The 16,919-nt window shown below is 43.0% G+C and overlaps 1 protein-coding gene across 1 annotated transcript in view; it reads left to right on the top strand.

Annotated features, from left to right (window-relative positions):
• Nucleotides 1-16,919, top strand: part of RNF157 (ring finger protein 157) — a 114,543-nt gene that overhangs the window by 48,014 nt on the left and 49,610 nt on the right. Inside the window, exon 2 of the mRNA XM_058173297.1 lies at nucleotides 2,355-2,473. Coding sequence (XP_058029280.1) covers nucleotides 2,355-2,473 — 119 coding nt within the window. The remainder of the gene's footprint in view (nucleotides 1-2,354; nucleotides 2,474-16,919) is intronic.

Below are 16,919 nucleotides of genomic sequence, written 5' to 3' on the forward strand. Positions count from 1 at the left end.
CTTATGCTTATATATATATGCTTATATATTATATAGTTACTTTCATGCTTATGCTTATATATACTGTTATGACAAAATAAATAAATAAATAAATAAATAAATAAATAAATAAATAAATAAATATAAATAAATAAATAAATAAAGCTCTGCTGGATTCACATTGTCATGGAAAATTCAAGAGTAGGCAGCACAGCACTGGGGATAGAGAACCATGTTTATTGTTGGGCACCTGTTTTACAAGAAAGAGGAACTCTGTATGAAAAGCAAAGGATTTTATAGAAATTTGAGGTGGGAAATCCTAAGGATCTGATTTGTTGGAAGCTTTTGAGGAAGTGAAGCAGGTCCTGCTCCTTCAACATTGCCTCCTGAAAAAGCACCTTTTGGAAAACCATAATCTGGATGACTGAGAATCTCTACAGACTTTTAGCTATACAATTTGCGATGAAGATCCTTTGAATGGTATGGGAGTAGGAATGGATTTCCAGGGAAAAAAATTGCAGACTACAGGAACCAGGAGCGCTATTCAGGTGACCCTGAGGACACAGATAAACCTCCAAGTGCTTCAATGACCCTCTAAAAGAATGCAAATGACCAGCTGTCTGCAAGCAATATAAATCCTTCCCTTCCCCCACCATCCAGTCAGAGCTGAAGAAACTTCTTGGATGAGAAGAGAAATGTCTTCAAAGAAAAAACAAAGTCCAGTTGCCTCCTGAAAAAGCACCTTTGGGACAACCGTGACCTGGATGATTGAGAATCTCTACTGAGCTTCAACATGAGATTATTGCTGTTAGCCAAAGCAGCCCTTTCAGGAGAGCAGCAAGACTGGAGAAGTCCAGTGTTCAGTTGGTGTGATCTTAAAATAGTCAGAGGAGTATCCTTGATTGAGGATGGACCATTGGTTCCACTATGTTGCAATTCGTTTGCTGAGACTGCGCTTAGATCATACTGAGAGGTAGTGAGGAGGCTTCTATTTTGTTTAGATGGGATTATAGTAGATTTTGTCTGGGGGTCAGTTTGGGTCTGATAGGATTAGATAAATAGAGGAGCTGGATTTAACCTGGTCATGTCCAAAAGACAGGGAGGAAAACGGGTTCAGCCTCCATTTTATATACATTTATATAAAAATGTGTAAAATAAAATACATTTATTTTCTCCACCACACACATTTCTTTGTAATCTGCTGAAAGATCCAAGCACTACAGGAAAAATGTGGCCCGGCCGGAAAGTAATAATTGTGTGTCAATAATTTACACCCAGCAGTCCAAGACAAATGTCTGTAACTGGAGGGGAGAGAGTGGCCTGTCTACTAGCCAGTTGGGAGAGGAGGCAGTGCCTACCTTTGAAATGAAGCACTACCAACTGGCTGCACAACAACACTCCTTGCACTGGTTAAGAATGGAAAATACAACTTTTGACATGAAGCAAGAGGAAGATGGATGTGGTACCCTTTTGCTGGGCTGGAAATGGGTGGAGGATAATGTTATGCATCTGTGTCCCTGGGAAATGGCTATAGGATGTCTTCAAGCCAGGTCACCTGGATGGGACATGCAGATAATCTCACAGGTTAAATGGGGGAAAGGAGAAGCATACTATTTCACACTCACACACAAACACACACACACACACACACACACACACAACATGGTACTTCTTTACACAGAAGAAAATACCAAAGCCTCCTGTGGCCATGGCTGGTAAAGGGCACTGTTGGAAAGAATTGAAGAAACCATGATCTGTAGGCTTTCTGTACCTTATGGTGGTGGCACAATGGTTAGAATACAGTACTGCAGGCTACCTTTGCTGACTGCCGGCTGACTGCAATTTGGCAGTTCAAATCTCACCAGGCTCAAGGTTGACTTAGCCTTCCATCCTTCTGAGGTGGGTAAAATGAGGACCCAGATTGTTGGGGGCAATATGCTGACTCTGTAAACTGCTTAGAGGGGGCTATAAAGCACTGTGAAGTGGTATATATCTAAATGCTATTGTTATTTTAATTCTGAAACATGAGTTTTCAGGTTTGGAAACTGGCAGGAAATGTTTAGCAACAGGAATATATTTGTAGAGGCAGCAAGCTCTCCAAAAAAGTAATAGAAAATTGAAACTTTTGCTTTTTCCTCATTATCCTTTTGGCTTCCAATCTTGGAACAGGACGTTTCTGAAATATTTGTCCACAATTCTAAAGGCCAGCTGTGTGTGAAATTAAACTCTTTATTTTTATGAGCTATTCTACACTCCACTGATTTGCTTTTGGCCATGCTTGATTCCCTGATTCTCTGAAGTGCTTTTTTTTGTCCTATAAATCACTACCTTCCCTTTTCTATTTGATTCTGACAGACTTGTGCTCTCTCTTTCAGGAAGCTACTTTGCCAGTCACTTCATCATGGGAGGTGAGAAGTTTGACTCTACACATCCTGAAGGCTATCTCTTTGGGGAGAACAGTGACCTCAACTTTCTTGGGAACAGACCTGTACCAGTAAGAAAAGCTCTGGCTTGTGCTTATATTTGTGTGTGTGTGTGTGTGTGTGTGTGTACACATACGCAATTGGTTTGGAACTGTGAAGCCCTTAAAGTTTGAAACTGATTGTTCCAATCTTACTGGAAATGCTTTGATGTTTTTCTGAACATGTCAAAAGGGTTCTGAATTTAAACTGATCCCATTTCAGGCTTAAAACAAGGCTGTTTCTGTCAGGAATAGCTTTAACATTCTGTTTCAAGTTCTATTTGTTTCAGATTGGGAAATTTTTGAACAATCCTGGAATACACTATTCCTTTTTGTTAACAGAAAAATGGAAGGATTTAAAGATGTGCTGATAGAAAGTTAATGGCTACAGACAGTCCTCAACTTTCAGCAGGTTATTTAGTGACCATTCAGAGTTACAATGTCTCTGAAAAAAGTGACTTATGACCGTTTTTCAAACTTATGATGCTTATGAAGAATTATGAATTATAAAGATTATAGAGAACTGCAGAAAAAATAATTGCTACCAACCTGCCTTCCATTGAGGACCTGTATACTGCACGAATCAAGAAGAGGGCCATGAAAATATTTACAGATCCCTCACATCCTGGACATAAACTGTTTCAACTCCTACCCTCAAAACGACGCTGTAGAGCACTGCACACCAGAACAACTAGATACAAAAACAGTTTTTCCCCGAAGGCCATCACTCTGCTAAACAAATAATTCCCTCAACACTGTCAAACTATTTACTAAATCTACACTACTATTAATCTTCTCATCGTTTCCATCACCAATCTCTTTCCACTTATGACTGTATGACTAACTTTTTGTTGCTATCATTAAGGGTTAAATTGTACCCTATGACCATCATTTGTGTTGTAAATGTTGTACCTTGATGAAGGTATTTTTTTTCTTTTTCTTTTATGTACACTGAGAGCATATGCACCAAAACAAATTCCTTGTGTGTCCAATCACACTTGGCCAATAAATTCTATTCTATTCTATTCTATTCTATTCTATTCTATTCTATTCTATTCTATTCTATTCTATTCTATTCTATTCTATTCTATTCTACAGCATCCCCATGGTCACATGATCAAAGAGAATTTGACTACAATATATATATGAAAGAAGAATGAGAGATGATTGAAAAAAGAGGGGAGATTGAGAAAATTGTGATCACAGAAGGGAGTTACACACAAAACCTTAGAGCCTCCATGATTTTATAGAATCTGAATGACTTTACTTATCCAGTTAAGGCTAGTTTAAGGCATCAGGCTAGAAACTGGTAGAATGTGAGTTCTAGTCCCACATTAGGCATGAAGTTAAGTGGGTGACCTTAGACCAGTTCCTCTTTCTCAACCTTAGCAAGTAGACAATGGCAAACCAGTTCCAAAAAGCCTTGCTAATAAAAATTCAAGGACCCATCCAGGCAGTTGTCAAAAGCCAAAAACCAACTTGAAGACATACACATCCCTGCGCCCATCTTCACAAAAGAGGTGCCAAGGAATTTGGTGCTGCCTGAATCACACAATTATAAACTCCTCAGTTTAAATACAGAGAGTTCTCACTTAGCAATCACAATCAGGACAGACAGCTTGATTGTTAAGGAAAGCAGTCACTAAGTGAAACCACAAGGATGCTTATGATTTTACTTCAGTTTTTCTTTCTTTATTTTATAGACCAGCAAAGGTTGTAAATGTAGTGACTGGATACAGGTTTATTTTTTTTTATCATGATTGTAACTGAACGATTACTAAACAAAGGAATCACTAAGTGAGGACCACCTGAATATAGATGTATCTCTCCCCCTTGCCTTTTAAGAGAAGCCAGATATTTTAATAGAGAGCATTCCGGAGAAACAATTTTCTCCCTTACCCTCATCTTCCATCATTCCTTTGTAACTTCTCTGTGCCTGGGTTTGTTGGTTTAAAGAGCATCAAGGTAAGTCCCTGACTCCATCCTCAAGTGAAAGTTCGCTTGATTGCCTATTAGCTACGGCAAAGCATTAAATGCAAGACCCTGCTACAGACCTCTGGGATGTGTGAGGTGTTAATTATGGACGGAAGGGCTTTTTCTCCTCCTTCTCTGCTGCATTCGGAACAGTATCCTTGGGGTAGAATAAAGAACATGAGACGAGTTTCTGCAGACTCCTGAAGCGTTCTGCATGTGATGGATGTGTAAGGAGCTTTTCCATTCAGTAATAAGAAAAAGGGAAAAAATAATAATTCAATGCCTGAGGAAGCTGTGGATATATAGAAGGAAGAAAATATAATGGCATCATGCAGTCAAACATAAAGTATGCTGGGCCCGCTTTGATGTCTCTGATCATGGTCAACATCGATATCAGAAAAAGAACAATTACATATTTTCATGGTTGTCCATTACCTTCCTCAGTCATCTTAGATGTTAAAGCATTTTATGAGGAGTTTATCCTAAGCCCCCTGACATGCTCAAGGCTTTATATCTCCCTGTTTGGCTTCCAGTGTGAGGGATTGGGGCACTCACTTTAAAAGCCTATTGTAGCAGTAATTCATAATACTTTTCTATAGCACTTTCATGTTCAAAGTGTTTTATCATCCAACTCTCTCAAAACAACCTATCGATATGCCCTGCATTGCAGAAGGGAGAAACTCCAGCTGAGAGGGAGTGATTTGCGAGAGTTACCTTGTGAGACCATAAAAGAGGCAGCCAGGATCCGTAGGGTGGCCAGCTCTCACTCCCTTGCAGCATCGGAGCTGACAATTACAGGCACCTTGTTTGATTTTTCCAGTTTCCGCCTCTGATAAATCTTGATGAAGATTCAGTGGGATTAGCAGTAGAGCAGGGATAGGGCTAGGAAGAAATGAATACAAGCTTAGTTGTCATTCCATAGACAGCTGCCATTGTAATCTTCTATAGGCCGAAAGATCTAAGAACCAGAGTTGCAGCCTGATGTAAACTAGGTTCTTGTAAAGATCTATATGACTGCATGTATATCTGAGCCTTATGACGGTTGGGGGGATTGGGAGTGGGAGGCACCGTGTATCGGTGGTTCTCCTCCTATCTCTCTGACCGTTCGCAGACGGTGTTGGCAGGGGGGCAGAGGTCGACCCCAAGGCGCCTCACTTGTGGGGTGCCTCAGGGGTCTGTCCTCTCGCCTCTCCTGTTCAACATCTATATGAAGCCGCTGGGTGAGGTTATCCGTGGTTTCGGGGTGGACTATCATCTGTACGCTGATGACACCCAGCTGTACATTTCCACCCCGAACCACCCCAATGAAGCCGTTGAGGTGATGGGCCGGTGTCTTGAGGCCGTACGGGTCTGGATGGGGAGGAACAGGCTTCGACTCAACCCTTCCAAGACAGAGTGGCTGTGGGTGCCGGCTTCCCGGTACAGTCAGCTTACACCATCGCTGACTGTGGGGGAGGAAGTACTGACCCCCAGGGAGGGAGTGCGCAACTTAGGCGTTCTCCTGGACGACCGGCTGTCCTTAGAGGATCATTTGACAGCCGTCGCCAGGGGAGCTTTTTATCAGGTCCACCTGATTCGCCAGTTGCGCCCCTTCCTTGACCGGGACGCCTTACGCACGGTCACTCACGCCCTCGTCACTTCCCGCCTGGACTATTGCAATGCTCTCTACATGGGGCTCCCCTTGAAGAGCACCGGAGGCTCAGTTAGTCCAGAATGCGGCCGCTGGGTGATAGAGGAGCACGCGTTGCTCCCATATAACACCTATCCTGCGCGGCCTGCACTGGCTACCGTAGTCTCCCGGGTGCAATTCAAGGTTTTGGTTACCATCTTTAAAGCGCTCCATGGCTTAGGACCGGGATACCTTCGAGACCGCCTTCTGCCACCGATTGCCTCCCAACGACCTGTGCGCTCCCACAGAGTGGCCCTCCTCAGGGTGCCGTCGACCAAACAATGTAGGTTGGCGACCCCCAGGGGGAGGGCCTTCTCTGTGGCAGCACCAGCCCTGTGGAATGAGCTTCCTCCAGGATTACGACAACTCCCTGACCTCTGGACCTTCAGACGTGAACTGAAGACTCTATTATTTCAGCGTGCGGGACTAGCCTAAGAACAAAATGTTTTAACCAAATTTTAATGTGGGTTTTATTGGTTCTTACTGTTTTAGTGATCAGGCTTGGATAATATTTAGTTTTAATTTGGGTCTTAAATGTTTATTTATTATATTGTTTTATATTGTTTTAATATGCCTGTGAACCACCCTGAGTCCTACGGGAGATGGTGCGGTATATAAATTTGATAAATAAATAAATAAATAAATAAATAAATAAATATTCAGGGATTGGTTGACTGAGTAGAGGGAATATTTGAAACCCCTTTGAGAGGACTGGATGATGTCCACACCTTGAAGTGACCTTGAGGTGTATGTTAGCTGTGATCCTGTCGCAATTACTCTATTTGAAGAGATGCTTCTGGCGATGGCTGGGTAGCTACAGGAACACTCAGAGATAGTATCCCAAATAACCCAGTGTTTCTCAATTGATGCCATGCAAAAGCCGTCTAGCAAGGTGCAGGCATACTTGCCAACTAGAGCAGAATGAGAGGGAAGGTTTCAGTCTGGTTGGAAGAGACTGCAATATTTCAGATTCTGAGAAAGAGAAAAGCTGATTCTTAAAATGCTTGTCCTTGTGAGGGGAAAGATTGATTAGTCAGCAGAGAAGATCCAACATACATGAAGCTCCTTGTATTGGCATTAAGCATTGACCATATAAACTTTAGCTAGGCAGATTGGATATCTCAGGTTTTTTGATAACTTAGTCTAGGCTTTTCCTGGATGCTTTTCCTGCCCTTCTTTAGATAAAACTTCACTTCTACAGCACTTTAAAAGTTCCTTTTCATTTCTGCCTTAGGAGCTCTGTTGAATTTTTTTGAACAAAAGACAAGTATGACTTTGACAGAGGACAACAGAGCAAGTCCTACAAGAAGTCTATCTGGGATCATCAGGGTGCCCATGAAAATAGTCTGTGGCTTTTCTTTTTCTTTTTGGTTTTTGTTTCGGCTTACATGTATTTCTCAAACATTTCCACAGTTGTTGACCACCAAATAAAATGCAATAACTACTCAGTCAAGCAAAACATCCCTTTCTCCACATTTGTTTTTATTTGTTTTCTTTTATTCCATAAAAGAAGACATATTTCCAGAGTAAAAGCAAGAAAAGAATATCTTTTCTGTATGCATTCTAAAAGCGATTTTCATGTAAATTAATAAAAATAATCAAGTAAGCAGGGTTACATTGTAAACGTGTACATGGGAGTCATAATTCAAGGTGAATGGCTTATTCTATTCATTATTCTTTTTCAACTGTTTTTTGTTGCAAAATTTTAATCTAAAATTAACTATTTCTTTGCCACTTGGGTGACTTTATCAACCCAGGCCTTGATAATAACTCTTAGCACAAGCCTGCTGCTCAAGAACATAATAAAAAGAGACTACTACTAAAAGAGTTCTCCCCCAGAACTGCAGACAAGATGGTCTCCAACCCATGAGACTCCATTCCTTCTGATATTTCCACTTTTCTTTGAGGACAGTTTGTGCAAAAACATAGTTTCACTTAGCATAGCACACGTGGCTTTAGAATTGATGATTGTGACATATTTGCTCATACTTGTCAGGTTTTTGAATTCTAATACTCCTGTTCCTTGTATTACTACTTTAGTGAAACATAGGTTCATTGTCCTGAAGCAGCTGACTGGTGTTGACCATGGGGAGGCAGGGACGGAGATGATGAACATGATTCTGGTCTGGCCAGTAAGCGTGAAGAGGTCGCAGTGGATCAGCACAGAGCAATAGATTACAGTTAAGCCCTAGTGGTGCAGTGCTTAGAATGCAGTACTGCAGGCTAACTCTGCCCACAGCCTAGAGTTCAATCAACTGAGCCTAAAATTTATGTTGCCAAGTAAGACAGTAGTTGTGAGTTTTGCCCTATTTTATGACCTTTCCTGCCAGAGTTGTCCAGTGAATCACTGCAGATGTTAGGTTAGTAACCTGGCTGTTAGTGAATCCGGCTTACCCATTGACTTTGCTCGTCAGAAGATCACAAAAGGTGATCACAGGACCCTGGGACATTGCAACCATCATGAATATGAGTCAGTTTCCAAGTGTCTGAATTTTGATCACCTGACCACAGTGATGCTGCAACAGTGAAAAGTGTGAAAAATGATCATAAATCACCTTAATCAGTGCCGTTGTAACTTCGAATGGTCACTAAATGAACCGTTGTAAGTCAAAGACTACCTGTAAATGTACCTGTATTCCATAAAAGAAGACATATTTCCAGAGTAAAAGCAAGAAAAGAATATCTTTTCTGTATCCATTCTAAGAGTGATTTTCATGTAAATTAATAAAAATAATCAAGCGGGGTTACATCGTAAACATGTGTACATTTGTTTTTCAAGAAGCTTTCCCAGACCTTCATACTGCATTTCACATTGAGAGCAGATAATAGCAATAGCAATATCACTTAGACTTATATACCATTTCACAGTGCTTTACAGCCCTTTCTAAGTGGTTTACACAGTCCGCATATTGCCCCCAACAATTTTGGGTCCTCATTTTACCCACCTTGGAAGGATGGAAGGCTGAGTCAACCTTGAGCCTGGTGAGATTCAATCTGCCAAATTGCAGGCAGCCAGCAGTCATAATACTTGGTTTTCATCAGCCAAAGACTAAGATAATCATGCCAGCTTATTTGGTGCAACTAGACTTTACTTCAAGATACTTCTCAATGGCTATCACGTTCTGCTGCTGTCTGCATAATCTGCTTGCTTCATCTTTTCCTCTTTATTAATCAAGCTCCCTCCACCGGTCTTATTACATTAGTGTGGAAAAGGTGAAAAGAAAAAAAAAAAGCAGAGCTTGGGTGCTATAAAACATTCCCTTCTATTTGGCTGAGGCGGTGAAGTTGCCCAAATAAAGTAGGTAAATTAATAATGCCTGGAGCAGATGGCTAAACTCATAGCCTGGAAAGCTGATGGTCTTGGAGCATTTTTCCCAGAAGCTCTCTGGATCTCTTCAACCCATGTTCAGAAAACAGCTGCTTTTTAAAAAAAACTAAGACTCTCTTTATTCTGCAGGGGAAATGGAAATGATCCTTAATGCTGCTGCCTCTGTATTGGGATAAATGTTAATAAGCAAGTCTTAAAAAATAAATCTGGCAAACATCAGAGCATTCCTTGTTCTTTTGCTCACTGGCCATGCTGTGTGCCTTTTATTCATATTTCTTTCTCCCTTTTCCCCTTTAAGTTTCTGGCACATTGAATGTCCAGTATCCAGCAGAATACAGAAGATTCATTTTTATATATCAGGACAAGGGCCACAAAAGCACAGCACATGTTGGTTCTTAGTCAAGAGAGCAATCACTTCTTCTTTAGACATCAAAGAGACAGAGGGAAATTGGATGCTGGTTTCCTGCCTAAACACCATTGCTTGTTTATATTCTGAGGGTCCCCTATTTATTCTGTAATTGGGCATTTCCTTCAAGAAACGCGTTTGAAGTTCATTCGCTTGGTGAAGAAGCAGCCCCCTCTATGGGGCCTCAGTTCTTGAGCATGGAGTGATTCATTTAATTATAAGTTAGGGAAATATTTGAAAAGTTTCTCTCTGGGCCTAAATGGCCAACACTAGCTGTATTAAAATCGTAAATGTGTTCGTTCTCATTTCTTTTTTTTAACTTGTGCAAATGTTTTATAGTGAAAAAAGAGGGTTGATTTTTGTCAACTGGATAGGATGTTAGGGAATGATGGAGCTGTATGAGTAGAATCCATACTGGATCATCACCCAAGCAGATCTTTCTAATCCAGAAGCCTTTTTGTCACAGTGAAAAGGCCAGCCTAAAAGCAGAGTAGGCAGACAACAACTTTTTGTGATCTTTGCTCTGCCCCTCTGGCATTTGAAGGGATCCTGCCCAGAGGTGAGATTCACTTACCTTCCCCACCAGTTCGCAAATGTCACCTCTGTGTATGTGCACGGCCTTCTGCACATGCACAGTAATTGCACATTACATCCGGGTGGGTGGGAGGGCGGAGCCTCCCAGAGTCGCTGCTACTGGTTCGTGCAATCTGGACAGAACCAGCTGATCCTACCTCTATATCACAAGTGTCAAACTTGCAGCATCACATTGCCATCACGTGACGTTTTGTGATTTCCCCCCCCCTTCGTGGAGCTGGGGTGGGCATGGCCTGTGTGAGACACATCCGGCCCGTCGGCCGCCAGTTTGACACCCTTGCTCTATATCTATAGCAGTGGTGGGGTGCTATTGGTTCTCCTTGGTTTGGGCGAGTCGGTAGCAGAGATGGTTGTTTTTAGCCCAGGTGAAAGGCACGGCAGAGCAGATTGCTGCGTCTCAGCTTTTATTTATTTATTTTATTTATTATTTTGATTTATATACCGCCTTTCTCCCGAAGGACTCAGGGCGGTTTACAGCCAAATAAAACAGAAATATAAAAATTAAAAACATTATTAAAAGACTCATTCAATTTGGCTAACAACTAAAATTCAATAAAAAACTAAAACTCAATTAAAAGCCCCCATTAAAACTATTAGGCCAGCCCTGCGCGATGAAACAAGAATGTCTTTAGCTCGCGTCTAAAGGTCCGGAGGTCAGGGAGTTGACGTATCCCTGGGGGTAGCTCGTTCCAGAGGGCAGGAGCCCCCACAGAGAAGGCCCTCCCCCTGGGGGTCGTCAGTCGACATTGTCTGGCCGACGGCACCCTGAGGAGGCCCTCCCTATGGGAGCGCACTGGTCGATGGGAGGCATTTGGAAGCAGCAGGCAGTCTCGTAAGTAACCCGGTCCTATGCCATGGAGCGCTTTAAAGATGGTAACCAACACCTTGAATTGCACCCGGAAGACCACCGGCAACCAGTGCAGCTTGCGCAGGAGAGGTGTTATGTGGGAGCCTCGAGTTGCTCCCTCTACTACCTGCGCAGCCGCATTCTGGACCAGTTGGAGCCTCCGAGTGCTCTTCAAGGGGAGCCCCGTGTAGAGAGCGTTGCAGTAGTCTAGGCGGGAAGTGACGAGGGCATGAGTGACTGTGCATAAGGAATCCCGGTCTAGGAAGGGACACAACTGGCGTATCAGGCGAACCTGATAAAAAGCTCCCTTGGCGACGGCCGTCATATGATCTTCTAAAGACAGCCGTATATCCAGGAGGACGCCTAGATTGCGAACCCTTTCCACTGGGGCCAATGCTTTGCCCCCTACAGTCAGCGAAGGAGTCAGCTGACTGTATCGGGATGCCGGCATCCACAGCCACTCGGTTTTGGAAGGGTTGAGTCGAAGCCTGTTTTTCCCCATCCAGACCCGTACGGCCTCCAGACACCGAGACATCATTCAGCGGCTTCGTTGGGGTGGTTAGGGGTGAAAATGTACAGCTGTGTATCATCAGCGTACAAATGACATCTAACCCCAAAACCACGGATGATCTCACCTAGCAGCTTCATGTAGATGTTAAACAGGAGAGGCGAGAGAACCGACCCCTGTGGCACCCCACACATGAGGCGCCTCGCGGTCGAACTCTGCCCCCCTGTCAACACCGTCTGCGACCGGTCAGAAAGGTAGGAGGAGAACCACCGAAAGACGGTGCCCCTCCAGCCCCTCCAGCCGTCGCAGCAAGATACCATGGTCAATGGTATCAAAAGCTGCTGAAAGATCTAATAGGACCATGGCAGAGGAACAACCCCTGTCCCAAGCCCTCCAGAGATCATCTACCAACGCAACCAATGCCGTCTCCATGCTGTACCCAGGCCGAAAGACGGACTGGAATGGGTCCAGATAGACAGTTTCATCCAGGTACTGGGGGAGCTGTTGAGCCACCGCACTCACAACAACCTTCACCACAAAACGAAGGTTGGAGACAGGATGATAATTCTCTAAAGCAGCTGGATCCAGGGAGGGCTTCTTGAGGAAGGGCCTCACCACCGCCTCTTTTAAGGCAGCGGGGAAGACACCCTCCATCAAAGACGCGTTGACAATATCCTGGAGCCAGCTTCGTGTAACCTCCCGGGTGGCCAGTACCAGTCAGGAGAGACATGGGTCCAATAAACATGTGGTCGCTTTCATCCTCCCCAGTATCCTGTCCATGTCCTCGGAAGCCACAGCGTCGAACTCTTCCCAAATAACGTCACCAAGATCTACCTTTGTCATCCCACTCGCATCTGCCTAATCTGCATCCAGACCGTCCCGATCTGAGCGATTTTATCATGCAGATATTGTCCAAAGTCCTCAGCATGCCCTTGCAAGGGGTCCTCCCGTGCTCCCTGCAAAAGGAGGGAGTGGGTCACCCTAAACAGGGCGGCTGGGCGATTATCTGCCGATGTGATAAGAGCAGAAAAATACTCCCGTTTTGCCGTTCTTATCGCCACTAGATAGGTCTGAATATGAGACCTTACTAGTGTTCGATCAGATTCAGAATGACTGGCCCTCCAACCACTCTCTAGGTGTCTTTTCCGGCGCTTCATCTCTCTCAGCTCCTCAGAATACCAAGGAGCCGGTCGAGACTGGCGCCGGGTCAGAGGCCGCAAAGGCACGACGCGATCCAAAGCCCCAGCCACTGCCCTTTCCCAGGCGGCCACTAGTTCTTCAGACGAGCTGTGAGCTAGATCCTCGGGAAATGGCCCAAGCTCCGTCAGAAACCTCTCTGGGTCCATCACGCACCTGGGACAGAACCAACGAGTCGGCCCCGTCTCCCTGAGGCGGGGGTTGGCGGTTCGAAAGTCAAGTCAAAGGAGCGAATGATCCGACCATGACAGGGTTTTGATGATTAAATCCCCTAATTCTAGATCATTCAACCACTGCCCAGAAACAAAAACCAGATCCAGTGTGTTTCCCCCGATGTGAGTGGGACCCTCCACTAACTGGGTCAGGTCCAAGGCCCTCATGGAAGCCATGAACTCCCGAGCCGCCGTTGACGATTCACCAACCAATGGCAGATTGAAATCCCCCATAACCATAAGTCTGGGGGTATCAACCTCCATCCCGGTTATCGCCTCCAGCAGCTCGGGCAGGGCTGCTGTCACGTAGCAGGGAGCCAGGTACGTAATCAGCAAGCCCACCTGCATCCCCAGGCCCCACTTCACAAAGAGGGACTCACATCCAGCTATCTGTGGTACAGTGATCTCCTTTGCCTCCAGACCCTCTTTAATAATAACCGCCACCCCCCCACCCCTCCCCTGTGTCCTCGCTGATGAAATGCACAGAAGCCCGGTGGGCACATTTCAACAAGGGGCACACCCCCTTCTGTTCCCAACCAGGTCTCTGAAATGCCCAACAGGTCCGCACCCTCTCTTGTATAAGATCTAAAATGATGGAGGCTTTGTTTACCACGGACCTGGCATTACATAGCATCAGCCGAAGGCCCGGGCCTCGAGGATCCAGACTACTCGAGGAACGAGAAAAGTCAGGGGGACCGAAGCGTGTGATCGCTCGCAAACAGCGAGCACGCACTCCCCGAACATGATACGGGCCCCCGCTTCCGCCATATCTGCCCCTCCCATTTACCGTGCCAATGGAAGAGCCCTCACAGAATCGAGTTCCAGCCTCCTCCCCCACCTCCGAACCTAAAATCTCCCTACCGCGAGCCTTCACAGGGTCCGGCCCTGGCCCTGGCCCTAATGAGTTCACACCATCCTCACTCCACTCCACCCCGCACCCCCTATCACCCCCTATTTCCTTAATACACTGCGCTTGTGCAGAGTGCAAGTTTGGTATACATGCGAGCGAAGCGAGCGTGCATGAAGCGAACACTGGTTGAAATCCACCACTGATCTATAGATGTTGTTTAGTTGTAGATAGCATTTTGCGGTACTGTTTTTCTGTGTTGACAGCCATTTTGGTGTAGGGGTTAAGATACCAGGTTAGAAACTGAGAGACTGAGTTCTAGCCCTGCCTTGAGTAAGAAGTCAGCCGGGTGACCTTGGACCAACCTCTTTCAGCCCTAGGAAGGAGACAATGGCAAACCATTTGGAAAATCTTTTCCAAAAAAGTGCAGGCAGCTACTAGGAATCAACACTGACTTGAAGGAACACAGGCACGCGCGTGCGCGCGCACACACACACACACACACACACACACACACACACACACCCCATGTTTCCTAACCCTAACTCTTTACTGCTAATTATTTAGTCATTCATTGAGCAGCACCCACAAAGTAAAGTAAGAGCGTGAATGAGGAGGTGTACTTTATTTCCTTTTGCATGGAGTGAGGGAATTGGGATATAAAGAAATGAGTTTTGCTTTTTGTCAGCAAGTCAGGGTCATCAGATTTTGATGCTGTGGGGAGCAGTAATGGTTGAACAATAATAGAAACTCTAAACAAAGAAATGCAAACTAATGACAATTCAAAAGAGCCTTCCCATCTAGTTCTGTCCTTTAGAGAGGTGTGGGTCTACCCCCCTCAGGTGATAGCCATTCTCACTGGCAACAACCCATGTTAATAGAAAAGTTTACTCCAGAGATATTTGAAGGCCCTTACCTTACAGCCATTTCAAAACAAGTCAAAGTAGCATTTTTCTCAGGGGTTTAGTGAATAGTTCCTTTGATGTTACCAGGTAGGGTTTTTAATTTATTTTGGTTATTATTATTTCCTGCCTAGAGTCCGTTAGGACTGGGGTGGGCTATAAATATAAAACAATGAAATGAATATAATTCCTGAATGTAGCTTGATTTATTTCTTTGTTATTTCATTTAACCCTGCACAGCTTAATTTACAGGAAACCAAAATAGATGTTCAAAGACATGGAAACGCATTTAGGCAAGAGAATGACAGGGACAGAATAGCTTCTCTGAAATACAGCTTAATTTTATATTTCTGTGATACTTGGCTGGTCCTACAGTATGTGGCCTGTATCATGTATTTCTTCTCCATTGAGAGAGATCATATCTTTATTTGATTTCAGTTCCCCTAGGGAGATGGGCTAATTCCTTTTATTTGCTGATCTAGACAAGATACCTGCTAATTTGTCTTTTTTTTTTATGAGTACTAGAAAAAGTGCAGCAGTTTCTAAAGGGCATAATGGAGCCTTTGGGACCAATAAGGAATAACCAAGTACTGTCTTCCCTTCTCTCAAGCTGAAACTGTAGATATCCCATTCTTATTCAGAATGCCTCTCTTCTGTTTGTATTGGTACTTTTTAAAAAAAATCCCAGAACTATGAAAACAACATAGCATTGCAACATATTGACAGTCCTGTTCTATTTTTCAAAAGGATTCTGCAGCTTTTATGAGCCAAAACATTTGAATGATGATTTGAATTTAAGCTGAAAAAAATGGTTCAGAAGTAAATGTTTAATCATTAGCAGAGTATTTAATGGCCACTAATGGTTGCTGTATTATGCTAAGCCATGGTTGGCTTAACCATAATTTTTAGAATAAACTAGAGTTGGTTAATTTGGACAAACTCCTGGAAACACTGGAGGACAGGGGAATCCAGTGCACTATGATCCTAGGGGTCACAAAGAGTCAGACATGACTTAGTGACTGAATAACAAAAACAATTGTTTAGATTCAGACATGGCTTACAAGAGCTGAATTCAAACATTGCTCTGAGTCAAAATCAAGCATGTTACAGTTTAGCGCAGAGCTGAAGAACTTTTAAAAAACAATTGATAATTATAATTGATAATTTATTTTATCAAGATAACAGAGGAGAGCCCAATGGACTATGTAGGCTTCTTTCTCCCAGAAACAGTTAAACATGAAATAATATAAAGTAAGATTAAAGTTTAAAGAAAAAAGAGTGATGAGAAGTAAAAAAAAGGAAGAAAAGTGTGAAAAGGGATACAAAGAAAAGAAAGTAAATAAACTTATCTGTACTTTGGGATTGTTATAGATCAATTCTCCCAAACCATTCCTTCAGATATTTTGTTTTACAAGCTAATTAAGGGGCGTGCATAAGAGCACAAATGTGCCTACTGTTCCTGTCCTATTGTTTCTTTCCCTATATATATATATATATATATATATATATATATATATATATATATATATATATATATATATATATATATATATATATATATATATATATGCTTATACTTCCTTGTTTCTCCTCATATATATGTTCATATATTATATAATCTTTTTGTGTGATGCTTGTGTATATTGTTATGACAAAATTAAATAAATAAATAAATAAATAAATAAATAAATAAATAAATGGTTTCTGACCACTGATCATGAGCTGATGGGATTGGTAGTCAAAACTTGTAGAAAAGTCCAATTTTGGGAAAAGTCTGCTGAAATGTTAGAGCTTTATGTATAATTTATCTTATGTGAATCAGAATTTAAGTTATTAGCTTTGTTTCTTGAATTATTTCTGATTTCTTAATGGCCTAAATAGGATCTCAATAAGAATGACTTTGGGTGCAGCTTAATTTAATCTTTGTAAGCTTTGACTTTCTTTTTTTACTTGGAGAAAGCAGCTTGAAGATACCTTTTCAAATCTTGCTCATCC

This window comes from Ahaetulla prasina, chromosome 2 (genome assembly GCF_028640845.1).
Source record: "Ahaetulla prasina isolate Xishuangbanna chromosome 2, ASM2864084v1, whole genome shotgun sequence".
Lineage (NCBI taxonomy): Eukaryota > Metazoa > Chordata > Lepidosauria > Squamata > Colubridae > Ahaetulla > Ahaetulla prasina.